General features: G+C 42.0%; 1 protein-coding gene across 1 annotated transcript in view; it reads left to right on the top strand.

Moving 5' to 3' along the window:
• Window positions 1-9916, top strand: part of PDE8B (phosphodiesterase 8B) — a 42236-nt gene that overhangs the window by 24266 nt on the left and 8054 nt on the right. The window contains exons 10-15 of the mRNA XM_009884242.1: window positions 1395-1446; window positions 4397-4474; window positions 5398-5474; window positions 6717-6881; window positions 7679-7724; window positions 8166-8301. Coding sequence (XP_009882544.1) covers window positions 1395-1446; window positions 4397-4474; window positions 5398-5474; window positions 6717-6881; window positions 7679-7724; window positions 8166-8301 — 554 coding nt within the window. The remainder of the gene's footprint in view (window positions 1-1394; window positions 1447-4396; window positions 4475-5397; window positions 5475-6716; window positions 6882-7678; window positions 7725-8165; window positions 8302-9916) is intronic.

Here is a 9916-nt window from a genome sequence, read left to right as displayed (position 1 = left end):
TCCTCTTCCCCTCCCCTCCTCTTCCCCTCCTCCCCCCAGCAGCAAAAAGGGAAAAAAAAAAAAGGTGGAATGTGTGCAAGAATGATGGAAAAGAGAATTTGTATCAGTACGTCCCTTCCTTTCCTGAATAATCCCTGTAAGGACCATACAGCATGCACTGTCACAAAATGATATGGACGCAAAAAGTAGATAAGTGCAACCTTGCCGTAATACCCTTTTAACTCACAAGTTGCAGCCATGAATTTCATGCTTCTATGCAATCTAGTGCTTTGCTATAGGCAAGCGATGGATTTGGTCAGAGGGGCCAGTCACCACAGATTAGATGACAATACTGGACTCCTAAATATGATGTGTAATGAATAATGTGTAAGTGCAGTGTCAAGCACTGAAGTTTATTTCTCTGAAGTAGAGGGCATGTATACCTTCTCTAGTGAATACACTAAAAAAAGCAATGCATTATTTTTAATCCTCCTCAGTGTCTCTGTTAGCTGTACCTAAATATGTCAAGTGCTAATTTTAGAGGGAATACTTGAAGAACTGAAAGTTCTGCTCTGTTTTCCTATTAACAGCAAAATACTTCATTGTAATCATGTAACGAACAAATGGGGTGAAGTTATTAGCAGATATTAAACTGTTACTTATTGGACAGACTGTGCTTTTGTTTCTGAGCAGGACAGAGAAGCAGAGGAGCATTTAATCTGTGTTATTGTAGACCAAGCAATAGGTATAAATTTTAAGATGATGGAAATATGCTATTTAAATTCTAAGAAAGATTGAAATATCTATCGGTGGAGTTACTGACCATGTTTCAGAAGCATAAAGAATTAAGATTTTGTATTCAGCTTTTTCATTCATGAGAACGATTAAAAATTACTTAGAAATAAAGAACATTCTGATGGATAACACCTACCTTTACCCTTCAGTTGCTGAAGAGCTGTTTTTGTAACTGGGTTTTTTGAAGTCCAGTTTATCAGTGACTCATGAAAGGATGCATGCAAAATTAGCTTAGTACAGAGGGTAAAATTGAACACTTTTGGACTTTTTTTTCTTTTTTCTGTTTTTTTTTTGCTGGAATCTTTCAGGTTCATATGCAATTAGCTCTTAAAACACTATCTAAAAATTATTGTCAGTTCTCTTGCAGACACAGACATTAAACAGGAACTTAGTACATAAAAGCACTATTGTATCTGTGATTTCCTGCATTGCATATCTGTTTACTTTTGTATTATTTCTCTACATATAATTATACCTAAAGAAGAGTCTTTGCCAAACACTTTTTTTAAAAATAAGTGCACAGTAAATGTTGGATAAGGACACTGTTGAATGTAGACCTTTTAAAATATATTTGTATTCTTTTTTCTTACATATATATTTTACTTTTGGTGCACCTTTAGCTCTACAAAAGTCACCGTGATGAGAAGTACACAGAAGACAATTCTCAGTCAGGTTAGAATACTATCATTTACCTTTCTATACTGCTGTGCTTGAGGTCATGGCCAGGTGCTTTGCTGGTATGAAATGTTGTCTCTTCCCTCTGTCGAGTCAGTGGTCGGAGCAGATGGCCAATGATGGATGCCAGCTGCTCTAATGTCGCACCACGAATTGGATTTGTAACCATCATTAATAATTCAATCTCCTGCCCAGAGGTCTTGCCGTGCATTCGGAGTTAAGGTGCATCGCTCTTTGTTGTATTAAAACACTGTGTCTGATCCTGAAGGTGGTGTGCCTTCGCACACCTTTCTGTTCGAAATTAATGCGGAACTGTGCTGATTTGTGCCAGCAGACCTGCCCTAGTGTTTCCAATTTTAGGCCCTGTCAGCAGGCCGTCGGTTTGGCCCCAGCACAGGGCTCAGACAGTTGTCCATAGCGTCCAGGCTACAGCTTGTCTCGTCCAGCCAGCGCTGAGCTGTTGCCGTGTTTCTGCACAACCCTTGCCCTGCGTCCCAGGCAGGTTCACTTGCAGACAGCATGTTCAAGCTCTCAGTAACTCCTGCAGATAGCTTTTGACTGAAGGTGGGGGAGTATAAGGGGATATTGTCTTCTTCCAATGCTGAGTAATGTCTGGAATAACGATTTCCCCTGAAGAAGGAGACACGAAAGGCCAGTTCTCAGCTTGCAGTTCTAGTGATCTGAGCCAGGTCCAGCACTGCTGTCTTCTTATTCTGAGAGAAGGGACTCTGGTGCTCTTTTGCCTTCTGGCAGCTGAGGCCCTTCTCACTGGACAACATTGCGGCGCAATGTCGGGCAGCTTCTGGTTTTCACATGGGAGGAGGATGTAACACACTGGGAGCATGGGAAGTGACTGCTTGACATCCCCTACTTTTTCAAGTATTATAAGGATATGTACAAGGATTAGAGAGCTTTGTGATGCCAGATAATAATGGGCAGGGGGGAGAAGAGATAATATACGTAATTTGCTGCTCTTATTACCACTACTGCCATCAGAACCGACCCAACATGTGTTAAACTGCTCCTGTGTCCCCATAATAAATGCTTTTCTTTCTCACTGTTTCTTCCTTGCAAACAGGGGAAGGTGAGAATGCCTGTGAATTAAGCTGAAGAACACTTGTTACTAGTTAACACATAGTTACTAGCTTACTAATGTGTTTTTCAGATTATGTGGGGCATTTAGGTGTGCTCATTATTGTCACAGATTTCAGCAAGACTGGGAAGCCACATGCCATGGAGCCACGTTGATGACTGTGGCGCAGTGAAAGCAGGCAACCTTAGCGTCACGTGTATGTGATGTAGGTTGTCCTTCCCTGCAGTCCATGGTTGTGCTCCAAGAATAAATTCCCAGAGCCATGGGCACATACCAGTATGTCATGAGGATAGAAATATAACCCATGCGTATCGTGCTGTTTGCGATGGTGTGATTTGTAGCACAGCTGGTGTGTTCTGTGATGGTGTAATCTGTAATAAATTCCGCTCACCAGGTGAAGGAATTTTTTTTATTTCGATATTTAAATATTCTCAGCTGAAATTGTAGCACAGCACAGGGTAGCTTTCATGCACCTGTGACTCTCTAGGTGGCACTAGCAAAGTTTCCAACTTGGCGCTTATATAAGGAGAGTTGTCTTGTCTGCTACTGCTGCTAACAGCTATGTTTATATGTAAATATTTGCTCCCACTCAAGTGCCTTATGTTAAACTCCTCCAAACATTAATGCAAGAAAAGGGTTTGAAAGAGTAGTACTGTCAAATAAATAAAATAATTTAACATGCATTAGTTATTACCCATTCTTAACTGTCAACAGAGGAAAATGCTCCTGTCTCTCCAGTCTGGAATACAATATAAAAAGACGCAAGCTACCTTATAAATCTGTGGTAAAGAAAAGAATTTAGAAAGAAACTGTATTTCAGTCATTTTTAAGATGGATATATTTTTAATTCTGGAGAATTGTATACTAACATTTTATTTTGCTAAAGACAGGCTGCATATATTCTGTCTTGTAACATGGTTATTCTCCTTATGTTGAGAATATAAATTTTATGATATTTCTTCACATGGTAGTTATCTCCTTTGGAAAGCTTGCTGGTGTCTCTGATCTTTGAGTGGCATTTGAGATACTCTGGGAATAGGTACTGTAGAGACTTTTGCACAGTTGCTGTTTTTAAACATAAGGGAGAGTGCAGATTGTAATGTTTTGGCAGAAAATGAAATTTTACTAATTTTTTTTTCTTTTTTTTTGAGGCTCTTCACAGGCATTTCATCTAGCTATTGCATTTGCCTGGATGTGATAATTTCTGTTGCTTTAGCAAATGGTGGTTTCAACAATGACAGCTTGGTGTGTGGTTAATATTCACAGCAACTGTATTGATTTTTTATAATCATTCTCAGTATGTTGGATTTTTGTTAAACACAGGGTACAAACAATTATTGCAATTAAACGCAAAAGTTGTCTGAGTCTGAATTGTGCTTGAGATGTAAGAGTATAGACTGAGATGGGATTTTTCTCACTTGACTAAATTTCAAGGCAGTTAAACTCCGGCTCATTCAGTGGTTGGCACAGAGCAAAAGGGACTTTTAGGAGGGGTTCAACCCACCTGCCTGAGACATCTCTCCTAAAGCAAGATCTTTGACAACTACCTTAGACAAAGGCACCCTGAAAGACTGCTGCTTTTAGGCAGCTCAAGTTAGGTGAAGCGACTCCCCTGTTCCATAAGGCGTCTTGACTTCTTTGTAAAACAGCTTTCCAGGTGACTTCAGACAAGTTGCCGTAAACTGAGTTTAAAAACACTGATCCCCTTGTTCTGGTGTGCAGGGATTACAAAATTTCCCTCACTTACATGGTATTATTAAGATAATTTAATTAAATGTTCAGAATATTAGATGGAGAAGACTCTGTAGAGATCCTACTCGATGCATTTTTAAAGCTTTTGGTTTGTATTTACAGAATCCCATTCCTTCAAATGCAAGAACAGAAGGAAAGACTCAACTGATGTTAAGTCAATAACATCTCAAAGTAGTGATGGTAAGAAAGAAAACTATCAAGAATGGCATTAAAAATAAAGAACAGACTTGCCCTAGGCAATAAAAATGGAGAATAAAAAAGGAACCAGACAGATTCACAGCTGGTCAAGCAGAGATTACTCCAGTTTTTATAACTGCTGTAAAATTTCTTTATTCTGATTTGCAAAACTGTGCCCCAGCACAAGTACCAGCATCACTATACAATGCATGCAGTGGGTGCTGCCTTCACAGAGAGGAGCAGCGGCTGTGCCACGAGATGGGGGCAGCCTGCTAGAAGAGTGCATGGTAAAGCGTTAGTTCCACCTCTCTTAGAAAGATGCAGCTTGCGCTTCTGAACCAGTATTTTGGTTTCATTAGTGTGGGACATGAAGGGATTGATTGCTACAGGTTACTTGAGAGCAGTACTTCTGCTCCTGATCCCACTTGTGACTACTTGCTGGGGCTGGGACGGTGGTAGCAGGTATTTCTTTCTGCCCCGCTACGTAGTGAGAGAAGCACAGCTTATGGGGAGCAGGAACGGGTTTCATTAGGGCAGCTGTCTCACTGAGATGAGAGACACGCACACAGGTACTCTCAGAGGAGGAGCCATGTCTGGCAGAGATCCATTGCAAACGAAGGCAGAGCGGCAGGTACCGGGCATCAAGTATAACATAGCTTAAGTATAGCTTCATTTCAGCATCGCTGAAGTGGTTGATGGACAGAAAAACTGACAGTAGAAGTCGGGGGTGGCTGCAAAGATGGTAGGCAACAGTACAAGAAATTAAGCAGTAAAGCAAGAACTTGCAGAAGAGTAGATATAGGAGAAATGGGAGATGAGGCTGGATTTTGTTGTGCTGTTCCCCAGTGACAGCCTTCTGCACTCTTTAATTGCTGTCATCTGATTTACCCTCTGCGGCATGTAAACAGTGCTCTCTTTAATGGCAGCTCCAAGTTTACAGACCCGACGGTACTCTTCCATGGCAAGGATCCACTCAATGACAATAGAAGCTCCTATCACAAAGGTGAGTCCTGAGCACTGCCTTTTCCGCAAACTCAGAGTTTGGAGTTGCTCTCACAGGGAAATATGCACTTTGTGGCAGGACAGCCAGGGGTTTCCTGCAACTTGTATTAACCAGCATAATTTAAATCCATTTTTTTATCTTACCACTTTCTGCATCTCATTATCTCATTCCAAATCCTAGTCATAAGGAATAATATCAAAAAGGGGAAAAGTGTGTCCTTGCTAGATGCACTGCTTGTGGCTGGAAGGGGACCCTGCTCTCTTGGGCTGTGCACGTGTAGGAGGACAGGTGCTTCTGGTCTCACCTTTGCTTTTCCATTGATATTTATAAGACAGCGTGCAGAGGAGGGACCACCTGCACCATATTCTGTCCCTCCATTTCCCTGCAGTCTTTTCTTTACCATCCATGTTATAAAAACTCTGCTGTTGCAAACCAGCTGTAGAATCACTTGTCCTGCAGACCAGGGAGCCTGCCATCTCCCACCTTCAAACCACTTTTTTCCTCTGTCCCCATCTTCTCTTCCCGGCATCAAGCTCTTTGCTTCCCAGCACCACTGTGCCTGTTAGAGCAGCTGACTCCTTTCCTTTTCCTTCTCCCTAACCATACCTGCAGGGAGGCCCCCAGTGCCTCCGCAGCAGCTTCTGGTTGCTGGAGAAGGCAACACTGGGGCTTTCTCCCTCCCAGACCTGGCAGTGCCTGGAGCAGTCCATAGTCTCATTGCTGCATTCCCAGGTTGTGGCTGAGACACCAGGTGGGAGGCAAAGAAGAGCCATCCTCTTCTCCCTCAAGCACATCCCAGCTGTTGCTGCTATCTGCCCTCCACTTTAACATCAAGAACATTAAGGGGTTTACATCCAATATCAGGATATCTGAGTCACATCCAGGAGTTTTTGTTTGCTGTTTTCCTCCGGGGACTGAATGATTGCTTCTGAGCAGACCTGGCTATGCTGAAGGACTGGGACATGGCTAGTACTTGGTCTACACACCTGCAACTCTTTCAGACATTTCACACCCTTCTGCTTTCACTTCCCAGGAGTTTGCCAGTTATAAATAGCAAGTGGATACCAGGCAACCAGAGCACAAATTTACATTTTCAGAGTTGTACTTATAGGGCTGGTGGGAATTACATAGCATTTGCTAAATGGGAAGTAGCATAATCAAGCCAAGAATAAAGATTTTGTAATAATAAAAGAGAGAAGTGCCATTCACTCTTCCTTGCCTGCCTCCTTAATTTGCTTTCAGGTTATTAACATAATTAATGCTGCCCAGGAAAACAGCCCCATCACAGTAGCAGAGGCCTTGGACAGAGTTCTGGAAATCCTGAGGACAACAGAACTTTACTCCCCTCAGCTAGGTACCAAAGATGAAGATCCTCACACAAGTGATCTTGTTGGAGGTCTCATGACTGTGAGTAAAATTAGTAAAGATTAAATTACTGCTATCAGTGTCCTAGATCACAGTTCACTGCTCTGCTGTGCTAAAAATTCGTAAGCAATGGGAAGGAGACTCGGAATTCATCACCATTTCACTTAAGTATTTTGGCCTCTCTACCAACAGTAGGCACCAAAATGTAGTAAGATACGGCCCCATCTCAGTCCACTGGGTGCATTCAACCTCATGTGTAAGTGAACATGGCTGCCACTAGAAACTATATCATCCAATCTGATTTGTCTCAAGGAGATACTTTTTAGAAAGCCTAGAAGCTTAGATGGGACTAGAGCAATTGCTCTACAGATGGTCCAGTGTAGGAGTGAGGTTACTTTAATCAGGTTCTGACTTTGGTCCTGTTACAGCACCAACACAGTCTGCCAGTGACAGAACATCTAGATTTCATCATGGTTTACCTAATTTTTTAACATACACCGAGCTAACCCTTGTCAAAATAGTATAAAGAATATGAAAAATAAATTATAATGGTTTAGTTGAATGATGAAATCCTGCAGGTGTCAATGAAAGGGTCAAGGGGGGCACTGTATAGTTGATAATATCCTTTCCAGAGATCTCATACTAGTGTTCCTTGAATCCTTTCATGTCTGTTTTGAAAGACCTCAAAATGAGGATGGTTCTTGTTGGTTTTTGTAGTTTCTACAACAGGAGCAGTGCTTCTAGTACCCAGCCATGCTACCTAAAGTGCATGTTGTATTTTTGCAATTAATGATGCATGGATTCTCTACCTAAAACTTACGGTAAACTTGCTTTTGCAGGATGGTTTGAGAAGACTGTCAGGAAACGAGTATGTGTTTTCTAAGAGTAAGCCACCATTTTAAACTTCCCTTTGCACGTGCGACTTCTTTTGTAAGTGCTAGTGACACAGAGCTCTAAGCTAATTCGCAGTGAGATGTGTGCCTTTGGAAATGGTTGTCTAAGTGACTGCAGAACAACTGCTAGGCTGCCTTCATTTTGAAGTTGAAGCAGGTTCAAATAGTTACAATAATACATTTCAAAATACAAAAATTCAGACCAGGAAAAAACTATGTTGTCACTCAAAGAAATGTTCACTGATCTTTTTGGTTTATGTCCAAATCCTCTGTAATAACATAAACCATGTATATTATAGGCTTTTACAGACTTTTTCATGTAAGGAAAAGAGTTGTTTTTCTTGAAAAAGAGTTGTTTTCTAAATGGAATTCTGCATGTGGGGAGAGGGAAATAATCCAGAAATGTTGCAACTCCCACATTCCATTTCAACAGATATGAACCTGAGCCATAGTCACCTTTCAGTGCCAAACACCATCAATGACGTTCCACCCTGTATCACACAGCTCCTGGATAACGAGGAAAGCTGGGACTTCAACATTTTTGAATTGGAGGCTGTTACGAATAAAAGGTACTGGACTCCTTCCCCTGGGTGCCCGCAAAAAGGTTGCTGAGGAGCTGCAGCAGAAAGCGCTTTGCTCTGGAAAAACTGAAGCAAGACACAGCCGATCTGTGAGAGATGTCTGTATTTTACTGTGTGTGTTGATGCCACTTGTCCCATTTAACAAGCCAGGCACACACCACGGTCAAGATGCATGCACAGGCCACGGAGAGCCCTGTGCAAACTGTTGCCATCCCTGACAGTGTCTGCAGCCCTCCAGGACTGTTTCCCATTCATATTTTACCTTGCTTGGCTCCCATCCACTCTGTCCAGGTGACACCGTTTGGCACAGTTCAGTGGTGTCACATTCTTATGCTGCAGAAAGCAAGCCTTTCCCCTCCCTCACCTGAATCACCCTATGATTTAGGAAGCTCTGAAGCAACTGTGGGTTTGATTATAGGGGTAAAAAAAATGGGGTGGAGGATAAACCAGCAATAGGATCAAGAACCTGAGATTTTAAAGCTTAGAATGAAAGAAGATGCCAGTAGTTTTGAGGTCATGCAGACGACGAAAACAAATGTGTCATCCACAGAGAAGTTATTTTCATTCCAAGATGCAATGATTGGAGAGACTACTGGTTTTCTTGTACTCTATTTGAAGAAAAGGTCCGTTTTTGGAATTTGCATTTGCCTGGTTTTAATTCCCAGATGTTGGGGTTTGGCTATGCCTTTCGCAGCTCAGGGGCCCTGTAGATCATCTTGCAGTAGTGAAAAATGTGACTGATAGATAGGACCCTGTCACCGGCAACACAGAGTAAATGACAACCCAGGGTGTACTGGGATTTAAGAACCAACAAGATGAGAGATTTCACCCTACCTAGTGTTTCACACACAGGCTCATCGCTGTCCTCCCCAGCATTATATTCACCAGGCACCAAATTCCCTCTCCAGCTGAGAGATCGCTGCTGGTAGGACTCGGGACATCCTACTTCTGTTTAGCCCAGCCCACTTCCCCCCACCCCCCAGAGTTATCCACTGCCTGTTAGCATTTGGAATTCCAGGGTCAGGGGGGTTACCAATGGCAGACTCCTGCCTCAGCTCTAGGAAGTGATTCAATCCTCCTAAAGCTAGAAGGCTCACATGAAATAGTAACCTGATGCTAAGAGCTGCTCTGAGAAGCATCAATATACTTTGCATATTGCCAGTTTCAACTAGTCAGAAAGTAGAAATCTGGAGCCCCTGAAGCCACAGAATTATTTGAAACAGTAAACATTTGACGTTTTTTGTCTTAGGGCTTTTTTGGCTTTGGGATGTGCCCATGTCACGTTCAAAGTCTGCTTCTTCTCCTCACAAAAAAAAAAATGTATTTTTGATTGGTTAACAGATACTAAAAACTCAAAAGCCCTGAGCTTTTAAGAATTTTTTCTGCAGCCACAAGAATTGGTGAAACTCCAGGGGAACTGCACCACTTCTACAAAACTTACTAAAATAATGTCTGAAAGGATGGTAGATGTAATAATTTGTAACTTTGGCCAGGCTTTTGAGAGGTTATAGATGTGCAATTTTACAATGTTAAACATTCCCCCCAACCCCCCTTTTTATTTTAAAGGTCATGTTGGTTTTTTTTTTTGTCAAAACCACCGCTC

The sequence above is a fragment of the Charadrius vociferus genome, unplaced genomic scaffold, assembly GCF_000708025.1.
Source record: "Charadrius vociferus isolate BGI_N301 unplaced genomic scaffold, ASM70802v2 scaffold183, whole genome shotgun sequence".
In the NCBI taxonomy this organism is placed as follows: Eukaryota; Metazoa; Chordata; class Aves; order Charadriiformes; family Charadriidae; genus Charadrius; species Charadrius vociferus.
Note: the sequence above shows the minus strand (reverse complement) of the source record. Positions and strands in the feature narration are given on the sequence as shown.